Genomic DNA, 20,798 nt, shown 5'->3' with positions numbered 1-20,798 from the left:
TACAACAAACGTAGTGTTGATCGATGTATTATCGGTACAATATGACAAATATGAAATGATCGGAAACGTATAGGTAGGCCTACGGTGGAAAGCAGCAGACAAGCAATGTATACAGATCGACAAATATAACACATAAGCTAACGTCTAAAGCTAGATCTCAATACAAGTTTATGCAAAGTCCGTTTAGCATCATCAAATGAAGCAACACTTGGTGGCCGTTCAACAAAGGTTTCATCAATAGATAGGGATGTGAAGTTTCGTGTTTCTTCATTAACGACAGCGACACTGTCTTCACGCTGATTAAAAGCTGGCATTTGGTCTAACGATGAATCGGAGCAAAGACTATTTGTAGCTTTGAAACTGGTCAATTTGCCCACTTTTGATTTGCTATTCTCTTTTTGGGGTAGTTTAGGTGCTGAAACCAAGAAAAACAGAACAATGAGTATGATGATTATGCAATGTGTACTTTGCATATATGATGCAAATTATTGTAGATAGCTTTTTGGTAAGCACTCAGGAAGTTGAATACACAAATGTACTTTAAAGACCAATTTAAAGTGAAATTAGAAATAAAAATTTAATTTGCCAAATTAACAGAAAGTTTCTGTTTCCTTAAGAAAACTTACACTTCGAAGATTCCTGTTGTAACAAAACACTTTCAGCTGGACCACTTTGTTCAGGCAACGGAACTTGTCTGTTAAGTTAACCAAAGTTTATTTCCAAATTACGTGCAACTATAAACTGTAAAAATATAAAAGAAAACCAGAAATCTTCATGAACCTGACATCACTTAATGTCTTCTTCGGTGTTTCGTACATGTCAACTGTGATATTGGGAATGCTGTTGGGTTTGGATGACGAAGGTTTTTCCTTGCTAGGTGTGAGCGACATATTTCCTCTGCGGCAAAGTGAATATTTATTGAAACTAAATTATTGAATTGGAGAGTGTCATGCCGAAATGTGTTATTCGTTGTAATGTACCTGCCAAGTTTGTTACTCGGTTCATGACTAGCTTCATCCCGGTTTGAACGACTTCTCATCTACATGCATACAAAATAACTTTATTCAACAGCTTGTATTATGCAATGCTATAATATTTTCAGCTACAGGAAGACACAGTTAACGATTATTATGAGAATATACGAACGAAACTTGCCAATTGTGACCATAACCGAGCAGCTGAAGAAGCATTGTTGGGAAGCAAATTTTTTTCGTTTGGCCTGTTTAAAGAAATATCATCACTTTCTTTATCAAATTAAAGCAACTAGTAGATTTAAATTTCATTCGCACACAATCACTTGTTTCAAAACATTTTTTTTATACCTGGCAAGAAGTTTGTCTGTCTCAATCGCATTTTCATCCATCGAATCATTGTGAGTTTGATTTTTGGGAAGGGAGGAAATTGCGCAACGGAATGATGACAGGCGAGATCGTTCTTTAAAACTGTTCTGTTCCTGATTGCCCAGATTCGTAGGCGAAATAACTGGCGAAGCTTGAAAAGACACCGGTGGTTTGAAACCTATTTAAATTTAAAAAGTTCAAACAGAATTAAATACGCCCAGCGGTCATTACATCAACACGTCAAGGCATGTGGTTGTTCAAAGCAGAGTTGTAAGTCGGGCCGGGCTTTTCAAGTCGCGTTTGGGTTCGGGATGGTTTCGGGTCAGGTTCGGCCTCTATTTTGCAGAAAATAATCTTGGATTTGGCCTGACGATCGTAATTTTACGTTGTTTAATGTAACTTTTGGGTTGACTTCGGTCAAAAATATCGGGTTCGGCCTGGTTCGGGCCCTAACTATGGGTCGGCTTACTACTTCGATTGATAACATAACACTGGAAATGGTCCATAAAGTTGTAATATCAACACCTTGAAGAATGTTGTCATATAGAGGCAAAAACAATCATACCTTTTGGTTGTTGACATAGCTGACGCAACTCCTGGGCCTCTCGAACAAAGTCTTCGATGAGCACTGTCATTACTATAGGAACACATTTTCTTGCTTGCAAACAGTTTTGCAGACATTTTCTTAGAGCAGCTTCCTCCGCCAATTCCACCCTCCTCTTCATAAACTAAACAAAGTCACACTATTTGATTTTCCCCGTAAACATTGCTTCGTTTTATTTTTTAACTGAACAAAAAAGTAACAAAAAAGATCAATTTGTAAACTCAACATTTGGACATTGCAAACTAAACCAATACTTTTGTGTCTGAAAATGAGTTGCACCGTTTTTCCAGGAAGTATTATCAAAGATTAATTTAGTGACAGTTAATATGGGCGCAGTTGTTGAAAAATACATTTAAAAGACTGACCTGACGTAGGACAAATGGTTTAAGATGTAAAACCAAAGGTGTCTTGTACTTCATCACAAATATCATAAACGACCAGAGAGAAGATCCGTCTGAACACATTTCTAATTGTATGTTGTGAAGTAAGTGTTTCTTGTTGCAAACATTTACATAAAACCAAATTTACCTGTGTATTTGCACGCTATGTTTTTGACACTCTGGGCAAGGTTGTACCATTCTCCCTGCAGTTGTTTATGAAAACAAGCGATCACAACACGAAGAGTCAGCAAAGCCACTTCGTTTTCTGTGTCGTTGTGGCGCTTTGACACTAAAATGATTACAAAACGGCAAAATATAGTTTCTAAGAAAAAAAACTGTTCAGTCCTTTGATTTTATATTATTTTTCTCAATATATATTTTTTATATTTCCTCATTTGACTTTGCTGTGCTTACTTTAATTTATGAAATGAAACTCTTGCCGGAATATGTAGAAGAAGCAATTTTGCTTATTATTTATTGCATTGTATTTTTATTAACACTTACAGGGAGAAGTGGCAAGGAACAGTTCTGCCATATTGCCTCTCGAACGTCGATATTTTCCCGTCACGGCGTCGATGCAAAGGTTCATCATGAACACAACGTCGCTTTTCGGAAGCTCCAACTTCCATTTCACTGAAGTAATTTTACCAAAAATGTTCATCACAAAACCCACAATCACAGATAAACACAAAGTACCTTTTCCGTCACTGTCATTTGCGTGTGGCAGAACAGGGGTTTCCCCAACTACGCAAAAGCAGATGGGGATAATGAGGTTCAAAAACAAATTGATTTTTCTCTCTGTCTCGATAAGAGGTTTGATGATGTCTTGTACAGTGAAGCCATCTGCTAACCCTTGGGCTTGAAGAACTGCAAACAATGTCGTAATCAGTAAAATCTGATTTGCTGCAATTCAATGCTTTAATTATACCGATAAGTTTGATGACATTAGGAGTAAGAGTTGCCGAAATGTTTAGTTTGGTTTTGCAGCCACAATTGATTGAGGAATCCTCGCTGCTCACTGGAGCGTTCGACCCAGCTTGCATCGTTGCGCTTATCTAAAAAAAAAACATGATATGGTTGCTAAATCTGCTTATTTTGTGTAAAGAGTGTTGATGTTCCGTTTATGTTAACTGATTTAGACCACAAAATAGTTATCTGCCAATAAGAAATTAACTTACATTGACAAATGTTTTAAGGTGTGGGATGTGAGATACAGCTGGTTGACGAGCAAGAAGGTCACATAAACCACTAACCATCATAGAAACCGTCCTCCAATCTAAATTGCGTCTACAATCGAAAAAAATGTGCAGCGTTATGCAAAAAAGATTTATTGTGTATTGACGTTTAATGCAAAGTAGTGTTTTACCTAAAACAGTTTTTAAACAGCAAATCACTTTAATATCTCCTTGGTACCTGAACGAATAGACTTTGCTGATCTTGCCGAAAAATCGATCAAGTCGTTTCAGTACAAGAAATAGGGCGGGGCGTACTGCCTCGATTGACCAATCAACGATGGGTAACATCCGTTTGATGTAATAAGCCAAGCCAAGACTTATGGTGGGCACAGATTCGTCAGTAAGTAACTAAATTGCAAAGTTCTAATACCACTTGTTGTTGCTGACAAATTTATATCATGATTTTACCTTTAGCAACGAGTTGGCAATTTCAGCAAGTCTAATGTGGGATTTGACATTTAGAAATTCCTCGGTTTGACTTGGCTTCAACATCTGCATTCTGTGGAAATTCAACTTTAAACTTACTCAGTAGCCCAACCTCTTAGTTTAAGACAGTGATCGTAAACTATTCGAACATCATAGCCTGCCAATGTACCTAAGTTTTGTCAAAATGAAAATGACTTTGCGTTACGAAATTTTGGACATAAAAATGATTTATACCAGCTGAATTGGACAGTAAACAGGAAGCAGACAAATTCGTACGTATAGACTGCGTTTTCAGTACTATTAAATTATTACAAAAACAATAGATGTGATAGGTTTAATTATAACAAACTGCGACTGAAATATCGGTTTGACTTGGCTCTAAAATCTGTATTCTGTGGAAATTCAAATTTGAAACTTAACTGAGAGTTGATCACTCAGTAACAATTCAAGATGTACTAGATTTAATTTTAACAAGTTGAATATAGATTCGAAAATCACTGTGCGTGTCATGAAGTGCCAAACGTGGCTTGCGTGTTAGGGGTAACCGACCCCTGGGGTTGGGGTTTTTTAATATCGGGCGTCATTTTGTGACTGCAAATACGTCGCTAAATCAAATCCAAGAGCGTAAGAAACAAAGATGGAAACCCAAATACATATACTTAAAATATTAAACTGCGTTTTTTTGCCTTGGTACCTATGCATTGCTTGTTATATGGTTTTTAAAAATATTTGCTCACATTTCACAGATAAGGTAAGGCCCGAGAAAGATTTATCAACATATAGATCAAAATATCAGAGGGAAGCCCTGATGTATTTTTTCTTACTCTTGAAGTACTACAACATACCTTCCCCTTGTGTGTGTGTAAAATGTTGTGCACAGTTGAAGAACCACATCACGTGGTGCAACAAATTCCTCCGCTGTTTGACCTCCATCACCACTGTCTTCCTTATCTACACCTTCCTCGATCACCCTGACATGAAAAAGTTGATAAATTATCTCTACTCCAAGGCTCAACCAAATGTTGCAACAGTAAAAGATTTTTTTGCGGAAATAAAAACCCAAATCGTTTGCTTGCATGTACCCAAGATCGTGTAGAGATCTTCCTTGTGGTTGTTCAGAGTGTTGTTGTGATGCAGTTATGATTGTACGCGTGAGAACTTCGACACTGGTTAGCAGGAATCTGATGCTTACAGACAATTCATTCAGCGACATATACTCTAAAAAGCATCCCCGGATTAAAAAGGTTTGCAACCAGTAAATATACAATCAAACTGACCTTCCATAGGAGTTATCGTAGATTGCATATGATCGAGATAACAGGGAAGAATGCTATTAATCACAACCAACATTTCTAGTGTTCTGCTGGTTTCTGGTTGGTAAGCTATCACTGTGATACACAACCTGTAAAAAATCTTTATGCGTTACAACTGTTTTGCTTTGAAAAGACTATGATACTACGATATACTTTAAACATATGTAATTTAAAATGCAATTAAGTTTATATTTTGATGGACCGACATAAATGACAAAGTACCGAAAATAGTCGCCAAAAGTAATTGAATCAACCCCACTTAGACATTCGTCAACCGGTTTTAGAGGCTTTTCCGCTTTGACAAGACTCATCACCTGAAACGAGGAGTGTACGTTTGATCACAGATAACCCTTGTATTGTCCTGAATTAAACCAACGTTTGACCAACCTGCAAATGATCAATCTCAGACGGATTTTGAAGCGCCAGCAAAAGTTGAAAAAACACTTCATGTGAAAGTTGATCATTAGGATCCTTTTCACCAGTTAACTTTAGCCAGTTAAACTCCTTAAAGGTGGCATAATAAGTCGAAATAATGTTATGTAAAGGAGTAAGTTGCAGATTGAAATGTATAGTTACCGATAGCAGTGGAGCAGCATTAGCAAATAACTGCAAGATAAACGGTTGTCTGTGAACTTTAAACATCATCTTGAAGACAAGTTCCAAACACGACCTGATAAGATCGTTGTCATGGTGTTTGCTGTAGATCTGTACAAATAAAAATGTTTAGATGAATATTTTCTTGACACCAAATTCTTTTGAGTCAGAAAATAAACAAACAGTGCTTATATATACCCGTGTTTCAAGCTTAGTTTACAAACTACACTGTTGATGACAACAGCCATAGTTGAAACATCTGCGCTAAAAGATGTAATTTTGTACACACACCCTCTCTAACAGATTTGCTTTTAATTTTAAGGTTTATGAAACGCTGACAAATTAGGCAAAACATATTTGTAACCTTAAAATTACTAGTTAAAATGCTTTACTATCGTTTAGTTCTTCTTCTATACTTTCAAAAAGCATGTAAATGTGACTTAGCATTCTGTTCGCTGTTTTTTATATCAAAAGTCCTATAACAGTTTAAATCCACTCTTATTCAATTTTTAACCTTTGACTTACACAGAGCATAGATGGTAAAATAAGACTGTATCCAGGCAACGTAAAGGTGTGGGCCAAGTGCACAATGACATCAATCACAGCGGCTGAAAATCGGCGAAGAAGTGGAGGTTCTTCGCAATGAACAACGAGGCTTGCGCTCAGCACGTGCATGAAACAGAGAAGGTCTTCTTCCCACGGAAAATCCTCTGCAATTCAAAAGTGTGTTTAAAACCTGATCGTCATTGCCGCTTGGCATTGAAAATCATCAAACATTTTCAAGGTCTATCATTCCTTTAATCAGCGGCTTTTGATGTTGTGAACAAGTAATACGGGTATATTAGACCTGAACGAACAGTTTCATGAAAATCCCTTCTAAAATTTACAGGAATATGCACTGTAAAGTACAGGTATACTCGGAAATCCTTTGCATATTTAGTTGCCAAAAAACGTCTTACTTGAAAGCGAAAGGAAGAGTGTGACGACAAAATCAACCCAGTAAAACTTTTGAACCACGTCTAGCTGCCGAATGATGTCACCATGCTTCGTGTCAAACAAAAAGAATTCTGCGTCCATTGCCTAAAAATAATCTTATTTGTTGTTTATGCAGGCACTCATTCGATCATTAAGTTTAAATTTGATGGAATGCTAGCATTTTACAGTTAACATGTTGAAATTTTCAGCAGCGCTGTCCGCAAACTTTTACCTTCCGGGGAAATGACCAGAGTTTGTTAAGCTCATCTTGTATAAAAGTTGCGTTGAGTTGTTGATCCACGGTGCTCTTCTGGTGACAAAGCGCTGAAATAACGAACTTCAGACGAGCGATTTCGGCAAGTTTCAGTGAGATGACACGATCCGTCATTAACTCAGTGCCTTCATCTTCATCCATTTGCACTAAGTTTAACTGCAAAAGCATACCATACATTTAGGTAATATATACAATAAATGTTTTACCCACAACCCCACAACATTGAAGAGCAAAGGCACGATATCGTAACTAATACAATTCAATGCTCGAAACGCAGTTGGTGTTGAGTTCCACCAAGATTGTTTAATTTGTTACAAAAAAAGTTGTTAAAGCATTTTTGTTCAACACAGCCTAAAAATTTTTGCTTAATTTCCGCAAAAAGTCGTGTATATTGCATACCTCAGGGTAAACAGCTTTACGAAACTGGTAAAAGTCGCGAACATAGCAATGTCTGCAAAGTATATGGTTTTTCCGACGGTCAAACAGCTGGTACTTTCTGTGATCCGATTCAGGAACGTCGATTGAAATCAACGCTTCTCTCAACACCGAGTCAAATGTGCTGGTGTCGGTTACTTCAATCTGCAAAAAAACAAGTTTGAGTCTCACTATTTATCATTAAACTAAGTTTTTTACGATATACATAGTTCAAATTTTATTGATACAGTAGCCGAAAACCCACCTGGGTAGGCATATAATAATCTCCTTGATTCCAAACGGTTAGTTTCTTAGCACCAGGTATGCCCGCTGTTATCAATATCTGCATAAGAGCGCGGTTATAAAAATGTGACTAAAAATCCATACAACTATTAATAAATAAATAAATAAATAAATACACACCTGTGTGTCAATTTGTTCCTTTCTTAGAGCAAGTTTGAGTGTCTTCAAGTCAATCGCTTGGATGGAAGGAATCAGTGACGTCATTGCGAGAAGAGCTGATGTAATGAGGTCTTCGTTAGTGGTTGCTAAGCGATTATAGTGGAGAATGCCTTCAACCTTGTAAAAAAAACATTTGCTTGACGAACGAAAATGAAACACAAATATTTTTGTAGCAACAAAATGCTATGTTATCAGTAATATCCGTCAGATTTGTTCGGTTGTAAAATAATCATAGAAGCAACTGTTTGTAGTGAGTTCAAAACTATACTTCACGACTTACGTCCTATTGAACCTGATTTTTGATTGAAATTTATGCACACTTTTAAAATTTAATGGATGATAAACGAACGTCTAATATCGTTCCGTCCGCAAAATTATAGCTTACCAGATGACTAAATAGCACATGTGCGATGGGTGGAGAAATGTCCTGCAGTATATTGGGAAGCCTTCGTAAAACCCAAAGCGAATAAAATTGATCTGTTTTAGCTGTCATCTTCTCCAAGACTCCACGTAGAAACAAACTCGCATCTTCGCTCAGACATGACGTCACCAAGTTCCGAGCAATATCTCCAACTAAATTGCAAAGGCCACTATTGTGTGTAGAACTACTTTTGACAGGTGGCGCAAAGAGCTGAATTTTTAATTCAGCGGTTACACAAGGGTAGTGTCAGTATCTATATTTTGATAAGTTTTAAGTTGGTTTTAATGTAATATTTTTTACAAAACCTTACCCTAACCCAAATAGTCCAACTTTTATCATTTTTTTTACCGGAATACCCCTATAAATAGGTTTAGGTAATCTTTGCGCCACCTATCGATATTTAGCTTGTTTTGGGCTTTACATGAGTTGCTGTGTAAATGTATTTTCCATTTTTGATGGTCAAAACATATTGCAGAAATTTATGCAGAAATTTTTTTTGTGTTTCCTAAATAACAAACATGGTTTCTTATTTTTCATATTTGTCAAATTTGACGCTGTGCAACAAAATACTTGCCAGACTGTTTTTCTTTCGTCATGCAAACATCCGACGTAAGCTGCAGAACTGTTGGTAAGCAAGCAGCAATACATGGTGGATAGGCTGGAGAAAACGGGAGAGGGGACACGTGGTCAACTCTGTAGATATTTTCTTGGCTGTCTGTGGCAAATTTCACAGGTTTGAAAACCATTGAAAAGTATTCATTAGTGGGTATTTATAATCACAGGTTTAAAAACAATTAAAAAGTATATATTAGGCTGGATTTGTAATCATACTTTCTTCTAGGTTGTTAATTCTCGTTCTGCTGTGGCGTTTCCAATCTTCCCGACGCGAATCACCAGTCATTGTGCTCGAACCCAGACTAGGAAGACGAGCTGACAAACGTCGACTTGAGCAATTACCCGCTTCTACTCATTCAAAAAAAGGTTCTCGGTTGAACAAAAACTTTAAAACATTGTTGGACATTTGTTTTTGTAGAAGTTTACCATCCTCAAGTTCCTCTGTGTTAACTTTCTTCCGTACTTCAGCGAGGATAGTTTGTGTAAGTGGTACATCAGTCAGGTGAAATTTACTGCGTGCAATCGTCCGTTGCTCAGCTTCTCGCTGCAACAACTTTTTCAGTTGTTGTTCTTTGTAATGAGACCTAATAAACAAAACACAGTTATGTTCGTTTCAAAGAACATTTCGCCAACAAAAAAGAAATCAGTATTTGTTGGACAATTTACATAAAAACGAAGTGATCATCCATTTACATTGAAAAGATAAACATTTTTTTCATTTCTTAAAAAAACTGTTTATACTTACAGCGTATCTGTGGCTAAAAATGCGGCGCCTTGAGCAGAGGAACTGTTTTGAGCCAAAATCTTGTCAATGTTGATAATGTTGGATACCCACGGTGGATCTGGTATCACAGCTGTCGCTAACCCCAGGTCATTATGAGACAAAGTAAACGATGCGGAGGGAACGTTCATCTGCAACAAAAGTAGTCATAAAAATGGAAGCATGTGTGACCAAACTAATAAATGATCCAATACTTTGTATGTTTGTCTAGCTTTTACTTCGGTGTTTTTCCACACATAATATCGACAATCCCACAAAACTCGCAATTTGCGAAGTGCTCGGACTCGGTTGTGCGGGTTAATGTGATATAGATCTCCCACAATGCAAGACTGAACTTCATCCGGAATACGGTAGGCGGATAGTAAAAAGAGAGAAGCTGCAAATAAGGAGAACGATTAAAGCCTTCAAAAACATCATGTAAAATGGGATGGTAGGTGAGATTTTTTTCAAAGTTAAACTTTTCAGTGAAAGCGTTTCGCTTTGTGCATCGGACATATTCTTTTAAATATGGTAAATATGGAATCACCAAGCAAAAAAATGCAAGCACCAAAATATGTTTCCGCCAATGTTGGGTATCTTAATGACTTGACGGCCAATGCTTGGCCTTCCACTGACCGGTCACGCAATTATTATAGTGTAGTTTGTGCAACTAATTCCTTCCCTTTCAAAGCGTGCCAAATCCCCTATATTGAAATTGAATTAAGCACAATGTTTTCGTACATTTTTATGTTAAAACCCATGAGATTTCTCCTGCCTTTAAATAACGATGCATGTTTAAACAAATTACTTAATTATTGTCTGGTTACAGAATACCTGCGACTTGGGTAATGCATTTGCTGCCATCCAACATAATTTCCCAGCAAAGTGCATGAGTGTCAACCAAAAGCTCATCAGTAAGCAGTGTTACAGCTTTCAGCAGAACAGAAAGAGGAACTTTTGTCAAAACAGAAGCTCGGTTTTTAAGATACCTGAAGAAACCAAAAGCTACATGACACCAGTCGTAGATGCTAAATTGTATAACATGGTTTCACTTAATATAAAAAAACTGCCTACCTTGTCTGTATTGTTTTTTTAAGCAACTTACGTGGTAAAGGCGGTGGTTGAACTCTGTTCATCGCGAAATGCGTGTTCCCAAGTATCCGTTTGCTGCAAAATACAAAAGAAATTGGGTCATGTACACATTATAGCAATAAACACTATTTATAATTTACCTTGTCCGAGTTCGCAACAGATTCGTGAATGGCGTTAATCAATCGGTTGCAAGACCGGGTGAGACGCTGGTGACAAAAGGGATGGCAAAAATCCATGTGATCACACAAAAAATTTTGTTGGTTGGTCAACGCCAACATGACCTGGAAATGTACGTTTATATGTCATAAATGGCAAAACGTTTTTCGAAATGTTGGCAACCCAACGTACCTTAACCCACGGTAGATTATCAACACAAGTGACCTCAGACTTTGGTGTCGGGCTATGTGTTATCGCTGACGCGTTAGTGTCTCTTGAATCCCTGTTTTCCGACAAAGTTGAACTGTTGCCAAGCGACATGGTGCTGCCAAAGGACAGGCGACTGCAAGAGCTAAACGGCGAGAAATTGCCTCCCAAATAGAGGTTGTTGGTTGGCACAGTAAGCATGTTAGCACTGAATGTGCTGCTGCTGGTTGCACACGCATGAACTTTGGAAGTACCTTCACTTGTATCGGTTTTACAAGTGCTTGTACGACGAGTTGCTGCTGCTACGCTAGATTTTAAAACTCCACTGTCCGCAGACACATCACGTGGTATTTCTGAAGAATATAATAATTAGTTTTGCCTTAAAATTCATTGTACTAATCGACCCATAGGTTGTCTCAAAGATAATCCTGTCTTAATTATCAATATAGATTAAGGTTTTTACTGGATGGGATGTACTTCGCAAGGATATGTACTACAAACTCTACATGGGACTGATCAGCTATATGAAAAACGTTAAAATGACAGCTAACCATCGGGTGGATCCTCCAACAAATCATCACTCCAATTGATCAAACAATTTATCAAAACTTGGCCGACAACCGAAATAAAAGGCAACACATAATGTTATAACTTAAGCAATATTGTAAAAAGTCTGGATCGTTTTTCCGCAACAAAAATAAATAAACTGACCTTGTACTGGAACCTTTAATGTTTCAGTGCTTATGTTAAACTGTTGATCAAGATTATCCGAAAACTTAATAGTTTTTTTACACGGTGATTCCAAAGGTTTAATTTGTGGAACCACAATGAGACCAGACGAGTTGTCAAAAGCTAAAACAAAAAAGCGCTGTTCGGTTACACGAAGAAATAAAACCTTATTGATGTTTCTAACAAACTTATTTTCACCTGTGCTCCTGCCGTGAATTTGTTCTTGATGTGGTAATCTAGGATAGACATCTCGTAAAAAGACAGTGATCTGATAAAGCAAGTCTGTTGCAGTCATGGACAGCGCCATCGGACATTTTTTTCCAGTGTCGTTCACTCGCACTGTTAATCGAGAAAAAAAATTGTCTAATATATAACACTTTTCTATATACTACGTAAAGTTATCCTTACTGTCGTAAAGAAAGTTTTCCTTCAAATCTTCATCATAGTTGCGTCGTTGATCCTCTTTATTTCGAACATCGCCTAAAACCGTTTTTGGGTCGTTGTTGGCGGCCAGAACTTTCTCCAGAAAGGAAGACACGGTCTGTTGTTAACACACAGACTCATGACAACACGTCAATATTGCATTTCCCGCAACATCTCATTGACAGCATTTCGTGATGTTATTTGGTAACTTGTATGTATTTGCATTTAGATTTTGTTAATATAGTTTGTACGTGTACGCTGTGGATGGGTACATTTTCAAAGTATTTTTGTCAGATTACTAATTTATATTGTTACCTCTCCCCATTGATGAAACAATTTAGCCCCTGTAGTATAGAACTTTGCATTTTTGTGACATCGCTTGCTTTGCATTATCCGATTTTTCATCCAATGGGGCCAGGCGCTGTTCGAACAATTCTCAACAAAGTTGGCACACTGCATAAATACGGCGGCCCGCGAAATAATCGGCGATTCCTTTAAAAGCATGTATAGTTTTGTTTTCGTTTGTTGTAGTCAAGTATCTGAACAAAAAAGAGAAACAATGTACCAATCCCATGACCGATCCCAGTACATTAGGCTCAGGAACAGTTCCCGGCGGACAACAGTCCATCAGAAAGCGAAGAATTTGTAAACCATTTGAAATGTCAAATTCGTCTACAGTAAATTCACTTTCTTTCACAGCAGCTTTGTTTTCCGATTTTTGAGCAAATAGAGGCGCTTCTGCAATAATGTTGTTTGTTGAAAAGCTAGTCACATTCGTATGCATAAAAGCAAATTATTAAATACATACTGAATGAATCGAATTCTATGTCTTCCTCTTTTTCCATTTTTTTAGTCATTTTCTTTTTAATCATACGAGAAAAAAATGTTGAATTCACGTCGTCCTCGTTTTCTGTTTGAAGAAAAGTTCGATTCTGAGATAAAAAAATAACGATTTAAAGTCCGCATGCTGTCTCTTGGAAAAACATTCGTATAGTTTTAAACGTCCTTTATACTTCTACCGGGTATCATCAACTTATAAATAACTGCACAGTTTTCGGCATTTCAAGCATTTACTTTCAAAACATTACATATTTATTGCAGATTTTAAGCCAACCAACCTGAGTTTTCATTTTAAAAATGCTACCGATTTTATTAAATCGTTTTCTGTCAGCGTCAAATGAAGGTCGAAAATTTAGGTCTTCTTCATCCGACGATAAATCCTGAACCATTCTGCGAAGCAAAAAAAGGTAACGTTCTCAACTAATAATCTTTATTGCGATCAAAAACTGATTTAACCACATGTTAAACTAACAGCACATCAAAAACACTTACGAAAAATTCGATGTTGTTATTCCAGGGGAAACAGCATGACTGCTCATTGGGGAGCGGTCAAGAAATTCCATGCTCAGGCGAAATATGCTACTGGCTTTGCTTGAGTTTCTTTTATCTGGGCGTTTTTGCAACAACGGACTTGAAGCCAAATCAATTCCGCCACGCCTACACACCATTCGTTGATTAATGACAAAAATAGTTTTCAAATGGTGCTGCGGTACCTGAATGCACGTGTTGACAAAGGTGTGTTGGTATCGATAGATTCATTTCTTTGGGTCTTTTTTGGTTCCTAGACAGTTTTAAAAAGCGTTTACTGGACATTTTTCTGTTTGGCGTAGACGGTAAATCTTATTTTCAACGAAATATAAATACCAGGTAGAAAAAATAAACAATGAAGACCAAACGCATGGCTTTGTAAGTTACAAACCTACCTGTTCCTTTAGCCATTGCCTGCGCTTTCGCATTGGAACTGACATAACTGTGAGTAGCACTTGATTAAAAGCTGATGGATGACGAACGCGTACAAACTGTACGAGATGTCGAACTTCTTCATATAAGCTCTGTTAGGTAATGGAAACATCAATGACTAAGTAAAATAACTATAGTGTGAGAGCAGAGACCATTTTTACCTTGTTTTCACTACTGTACATTTTGTTACCAAGTTGAATGCATTTTTCCACGACATCCCGAAAAGTTGTTTTCACAACAACATCTTCCAACAAGGTTTTGGCGGCAGCATTTGCACAAAGGATCTCGTCATTTAAATCTAAACAGCAGAAGTAAAACACATCAAACATTTAAGCACGATGTTTCTGTGAGGAAAAAAATAACATTATAGTATTACTTCGTATTTTTGCAGAAGCACTATATGACAGTAATGGAAAGTTTGGTAAAAAAGTGAAGATCTTTTTTGCATGTTATAAACAAAGTGGACTTAGGCAAAAATTCGTACAAAAACGTTAGTCAGTTACCTCCCACTTCGCAATTGTTAACATCTATACTACAGTAAGCAAGCAATGGATGTAGGAAATCCATTGTTTCTGAGAGAGGTCGACTCCTAATAACTTCTTTTACATAATTGCAAAACGCGTCGCGTTGCATTGAAAATATATTGGTAATCATCAGCCGCGTCTAAACATAAAAACGTGATCAAAAACAAGTCAACAGTACACAAAAAACGATTATGTGTACATTATACTGTAACTATCCCCCAAATTTACCGAAGCAAATATATTTGTTTAACAGAAGTTGCTAATGTGGAGTTTTTAGGTGGTAACTTTTCCCATTTTACACAAGAAGCTTTACACATACATAACTAGGTACAATGTTTATTACATGTTATGTTTCTCGGCAACTTACAGTTGTTCGAAGCTTATCACTCGATGTGTTTCTGTGGCCCGATCGTGTGCATCCGTTTAGACATCCAAGTTGGCGCGTGAGACCATGAAGAATCCGTAAAAGTTTTACGTTTACTGTAGATGATCCCTATAATGCCAATAAAAGACAACAATAATTTTAAACATTCAACAGAAACTATTAGAGAAACCACACAAAAACTACCGCATTGTTCACAAAGAAATTAAACTGTTACAAAAATGTATTCTTTGCTTTTCTTATCACTGACCTCAGTGTTGGCAAAAATACGCATCTGGAAAAGACAGTCGAGTATTTGCAGACAGACATCGAGCAAACGAACTCCCGGGTTTCTGCTTACAACCAAATTAAGCACAGAAAGCATGACGTCAACCCGAATCCCACCATCTTCGCCAGTGTAATGAAACCTGCCAACTCCTGAAATTCCATGTAAGTTGTCCTGAAAGTTTAGACAGGTGTCTGAAGTCCACTTCTTTTCCATGGGTGACTGCTGAAAAAACATTTGATTTATTTGACATTCTGCATTTCGTATTGCGATACTTGTTTTCAAAAGACAAAAAAACAACGAATCAACCTCACTGAAACACTGCAGTGAAAGAAGATTTAAGTATTGTATTGTAACAACGTGCACTTTCGTTACCTTAATTCTTTGTCTCATTTGCTCTTCCGTGTTGGATCCAACTGCACATATATGTAGAAATAAGTTTTCAAAAAAATACTCCAAGACAAATGAAAAACACCAACCTTGAAAAAAAGCACCTGATTTGTTTGACGAACAGCCGGCCGTGTTCAACTTCTGCACTTGACTATAACTTGGTAGTCCATCTGATGGCCCAAGTGAAAATTCTCCAGTGCTTGTCTGACTCAACAAAATAAACGTGGACAAAATAACAAAAAAAACAGGATAAAATACGAAGGCATACAAACGTATTTAACTGCACAAAAGTTATTCTCAATGTTAAGATATCAACAACCATTATCTGATGCTAAAATAAGAGAATTTGTGATGTCAAGCTGGCCTTACAATAATAAATGAAAATACAATCTTTGCCGGTATGTCAAAAAGGCTATTCGGATTAATAAAAGACGTTGACAAGATAACATGCAGCTTACTTTGCGACGATCTCTCCAACCTTCATTTAAAGATGAGCTCGGAATGTACGAAATACTGCTGTAGGATGGCGGATTGTCATTTTCCTGCAAAAATGGTTTTAAATTGGCGAATACGTCAACAAAAATATGCCATTTACAACAAGGATGCACAACCTGGGGCCGCGGAGACTAATTTTGCGGCCGTTAACGACATGTACATTAAAATATATAATGGCAGTCGGTAATCCAATAAAACTTTTTTGCCAGCTTCAAAAGTGTTTAGAATGGTTTTTGTGCGACTGGGAATGTATATTACTGCAATATGCGTCAGACTTTTTGAACATCGATTAACTTAATTATTTGCAATAAACAGCGCAAAACAGCACACAAACATGACAACAATATAGACGGTAATAAATAAAGTTAAGTCTAAATGGCAAATTGTCCATTTCAGACTACGGAGAAGGTTAGAAATCAATCTGGACTTTCAAGCACCAGTAGATGGAATATTATGAAATAAATCCTATTTCTTTGCAGCAGTCCTTCAAAAACATAAAACATGGAGACGAGCGCGGTCGTTGTGAACTAGGACCTGTGATGCGGGCGTCAATTGCGTAAAGGTGCATTACTTCTGATGTACAGGATTACTTACTTGTGACGTCAGTTTGGAACCTATTGCTGTAACTGATAACCGACGTACAGATGAAGAAGCAAACTTTCGTATTTTGTTAAGATTACCCATAGAAACAATCGGAGTAGAACGAACTTTAGACAACGACGGCTTAAACGATGTCCGTTTCTGGCAAACACAAAGGTCTTTCATTATTTTTTATTGGAATATACAACATTTTTATGTACATTTGCCGGCAAACAAGAGAAAAATATATATAACCACATATGTATCTTAGTAGTAAAATACCGTGTTTCCCAAACCGAATTTCTCTCTTGTTAAGCTTCTTTTTTTAAGGTACACAGGTGAAGTATTTGTGGTCGTTCCCCCTTAAAAAAGAATTTTGGATTCTTTTGTCTAAATTTGTCAAAGAAATTGTCCCTAATGATCCATTCATATATTCATTAGGGCAATTGTGCAAACCTTCTGCAAAACCTGAAGATATCTCTTTTTGTGGAGAAAGAATTGCGATCGATTTTTTAGATCCAAGTTGCGATTCCGTCTTTCGGTTGATAAGAGAATTGCAACGTCGATGTGAAGATCTGAAGTGCATCACAAAAAAATCTCATGTTAGCGAGAACCCAGCTAACAAACACTGCTTTTATACAGTGCCAATGCCCCGTATTCTAATGGAATCAGTTCTCAAGCACCATAAAACTCGAGTGATTGATTATAAATTCATTAACGTAAATCATAAACTAAAAATGGTGACTTTCCTGCACATTCCCAATTTATATATAGTCCAACCAAACGTCACAAAATGATTTAAAATACTTAACAATGCAACAACCAATAAAGTCTGGAACATGTGCTTTAGTAAAAATAGTCCTTTAAAAAACATTTATTTGGGGCGTGTGGCTGAACGGATTGGTCATCCGGAATCAAATTGTAATTTTTGTAATTTTGAATAGGTTTCAAGTAACACGAACAGAAACAATATCTGCCCCCTTCAGGAAAGAAAACCCATTGTAAATAAGTTGCGGTGTGTTTTGGAAAAGATGCACTTAAAAATATGAAATTACCTGTGTATTGTTTCTCTTCCCTTCAAAGATGCAGATTTTTGAACTTTTTTCAGTAAGTAAGTTATTCCCCAAAGCACGCCATCCTCCGACCATCGTTGGTGCATCAAACAATTAAGCACAGCAACATCAAACAAGGTCAGTTGTTCGGTTTCTTCGGTTGTACGTTTAAATGGTGTACTAAAATGTCGTTGTTTTAAAACATGCCATAAAATATAAACAGCTCCAGTTAAGATTAACAAATATGCAATGATGCAATGTGAGTGTGTGTAAATGAAGCTATTTGAATGCAGTGCTGCCGACCGATTTTCCTTTTTTGTTTTCATAAACATCAATGATTCAACTAGCTTTTTGCGACCATATAATGAAGCTAGGATCGCTTGTGAATTTTACTGGAAAGTGTTAACTTAATGCGAGGTAGCTATATTTTAGTAGGAGCTCTTTACTCAAGGTATGGTACGCAACACAAGTAAATCAACTTTTGTTGGGGTGCATGTTAAAGTGCGGCCCGCGATCTAATCATATTAATCGTATTGGACAATAAGTGATAAAGGAAGCACAGCCCTGATTTAAATAACCAATGTCAGAAGATAATATTGTTACTAAAATCAAAAAGTGAGCTTTGTTTTAAAATACGAAAACCAATACGGCACAAGTCTTGGCCTGTGTTTCTCACATTTTGGGAGTTTCAACGGCGGGAGTGACCGTTATAATCAAGTTTCCACTTGTACGTTTTTTGATTGGAATATTAAAAGTTTCCACTTTTGGTTGTTCAAAATTCCATAATGGCTTCCAGATCTTCTGTCCACTGAAAATTACAATGACCATAAATTATAGCGGAAATAACACATTTGGAAACTTTTGCTTGACCTATGCAATGAAAGTCATGTAAAATCTGACCAAAAATATTGTATATTTTTTTATAATTTATTAAGTAGATTCTTACAAATGCCATTCTTATAAAAGTTTCCTCAAAATGTAATAAACTTTTTTTGGGCAGGTTATTTTTTATGTTATATCTTCTTAGTACAGATAATACCGTACACTTTCTTATGTAGTCCTATTTTACAAACAGAATAATAGATGACGTCGTTGATAAAATTGTGTATTTGCGTCTTTGTTTTACTCGCGATTGTTAAATACCTAAACGATTTTTTGGGATCAGTAAGAGTTACCTTGCTAGTCGAAAAGTCAAGTCGGTTTCCTTAAGACTGTTCAGTATGGGAGCAAACAAATAGACGAAGAGCTGAATATTTTCGAAGCTGATGCAATTATTTGTCGAGCTGTTTGTGTCGTCATTGCTTTCGTTGGCAAAATCGATAAAAATCCAATGCAGGGTGTGGAGCAGTTTGGTCGCAGGCACTCCGAATTTATCGGCTTGTCCTTGATAACAGACATCAATACACGTTTTAGTGGTAGCGTATGTGCAAAAATTTACTAGTCAATGTATGTAATACACTTTTTACTAGTCAAGGTATACGAAACAGTCAAATAGGACTCATTCGAATAAAAAACAAGTGCTGTTCGAGACAAAGGCGTTTAACGATTGTTTCAGGGTCGTTGCGCAATACAACGTCAAAGGCAAGTTTGAATACCAATCTAGAAATGTTGTGCGTAATATGCCAGTCGACAGTCCCATGGGAAGTAAACCACTGATGATGGACTGATACAACGCGACTATTATTAAAAGCGACCCACATACGATCCGCTAACACTTCATGTACCGATGAATATTTTATGCCGGTTTGCATCGAGCAATACCAATCCTTACATAACCTACCAGGCGACCCAGCTTTGAACTGTGAGAAAACACAACCAATTAAAAACAAATCTATTTTAAATCACGTATTACATCGACCTAAAACAGGTGTGCTGGCCTTCTGGTACGGACTAACCCAGTTTGTTTCGATTAGAGATGAGCAGTGCAGCGCAATGCATCACGTGCGGAAGACACGCATCAATGAGCTCGCAGCGTGTAATGCTTTCGATCGCACCACTCAGTGAAGGCGGTAATCCTTGTAGTTTGTTTTCAACCAGGACGTGCTCAAACGACTGCAAACATATTGACACATGTGCAAGTAATAAGAACACATTAAGTAAGAGGAAACGTATTAAGTATTTACCATGCACGAAGCTTCGTATAGTTTGCCGATTTTGCGTCGTAGGAAGGGTCTGCAGTAAACAAAAAAAGCTATATTGACGACATTATGAGATCAAACTTTTATTGTAGGCTAAAATAGGCACGCGACTATTTTGGATCAGCCGAAAGTGATCGGTTTTGAAACTGTAAACAGGCGGCGCCTGGAGAAATTGTTTGGCCATTGATCGAAACGGAAAGCTGATGCAATTAGGGAAAGTGCAAATTATTGATCGTACTCGGTTTGTCGCCAGAGAAACGATTGAATCGGCAGAGGCATTCGAGAAGGTGTTGGGATTGCCTGTTCATTTTGATCGGTGTCCGATGTTTGTCTTTCCGACATTTTTCTATGCCGAACATTCAGTTTTCATATCTGAAGGTCTAAGAAAAAACACAAGCATTACTATTAGTTTGACGCTTACAATGTCAAGTGTATGTTTAAAACAATACTAAAAATATCGTGGATTGTTTCTTCACAATCATGGGCAATTGAACTTCCTAAAAGCCTTTGGCAATAACCTCTCTCGACTGACTGTCTTATACTAACCAAGGCGAAAAGCAATTTTTATTAAATTAGTCGAGACGGAAACAGAAAATAATTGATTTACACGTCTCTCCTTCTCCCCTGGGCTTTTCTGCAATCAAATTAACGGAAATCAAATTACTGCATCTGGTAAACAAATGACCTTTTTTATTTTTTAAAGCCGTTTTTTTATTATTTAGTCAATCAAACTTCGATTGTAGTTACTGAAAT

General features: G+C 37.1%; 1 protein-coding gene across 4 annotated transcripts; it reads right to left on the bottom strand.

The window, feature by feature from the left end:
- Positions 1-11: 11 nt before the first annotated feature.
- On the bottom strand, positions 12-20,417 carry LOC145213523 (protein unc-80 homolog). Of its 4 annotated transcripts, none has more exons than XM_080081833.1 (63): positions 20,284-20,417; positions 20,031-20,079; positions 19,803-19,959; positions 19,083-19,290; positions 18,584-18,715; positions 17,911-18,087; positions 17,312-17,430; positions 17,138-17,217; positions 16,871-17,017; positions 16,240-16,323; positions 15,871-15,985; positions 15,767-15,807; positions 15,377-15,616; positions 15,112-15,237; positions 14,724-14,883; positions 14,382-14,518; positions 14,184-14,312; positions 13,974-14,041; positions 13,753-13,917; positions 13,539-13,650; positions 13,229-13,352; positions 12,986-13,158; positions 12,736-12,912; positions 12,406-12,538; positions 12,196-12,336; positions 11,980-12,120; positions 11,254-11,621; positions 11,046-11,186; positions 10,919-10,980; positions 10,648-10,802; positions 10,029-10,210; positions 9,799-9,965; positions 9,480-9,637; positions 9,270-9,401; positions 9,013-9,153; positions 8,403-8,590; positions 7,979-8,134; positions 7,821-7,898; positions 7,541-7,720; positions 7,100-7,297; positions 6,852-6,972; positions 6,418-6,602; positions 5,875-6,003; positions 5,686-5,802; positions 5,521-5,612; positions 5,263-5,387; positions 5,068-5,203; positions 4,831-4,956; positions 3,968-4,058; positions 3,738-3,907; positions 3,503-3,611; positions 3,253-3,379; positions 3,021-3,191; positions 2,829-2,957; positions 2,473-2,613; positions 2,310-2,410; positions 1,906-2,068; positions 1,323-1,518; positions 1,156-1,219; positions 981-1,039; positions 781-897; positions 627-694; positions 12-415 (listed from the first exon to the last, which is right to left on the bottom strand). In XM_080081833.1, the coding sequence occupies exons 1-63, from the start codon at positions 20,385-20,387 to the stop codon at positions 138-140; spliced, it is 8,760 nt and encodes a 2,919-aa protein (XP_079937959.1). In that variant the 5' UTR covers positions 20,388-20,417; the 3' UTR covers positions 12-137. The 4 variants fall into 4 exon arrangements, with proteins under 4 accessions (XP_079937959.1, XP_079937961.1, XP_079937960.1 ...); XM_080081835.1 differs by having other exon boundaries at positions 2,310-2,398; XM_080081834.1 differs by having other exon boundaries at positions 15,377-15,613.
- Between the last annotated feature and the right edge of the window lie 381 nt (positions 20,418-20,798).

Source organism: Phallusia mammillata, chromosome 2 (genome assembly GCF_965637545.1).
Source record: "Phallusia mammillata chromosome 2, kaPhaMamm4.hap1.1, whole genome shotgun sequence".
Classification (NCBI taxonomy): Eukaryota; Metazoa; Chordata; class Ascidiacea; order Phlebobranchia; family Ascidiidae; genus Phallusia; species Phallusia mammillata.
The sequence above is the reverse complement of the archived record's forward strand: the minus strand, read 5'-3'. Positions and strand labels throughout refer to the sequence as shown.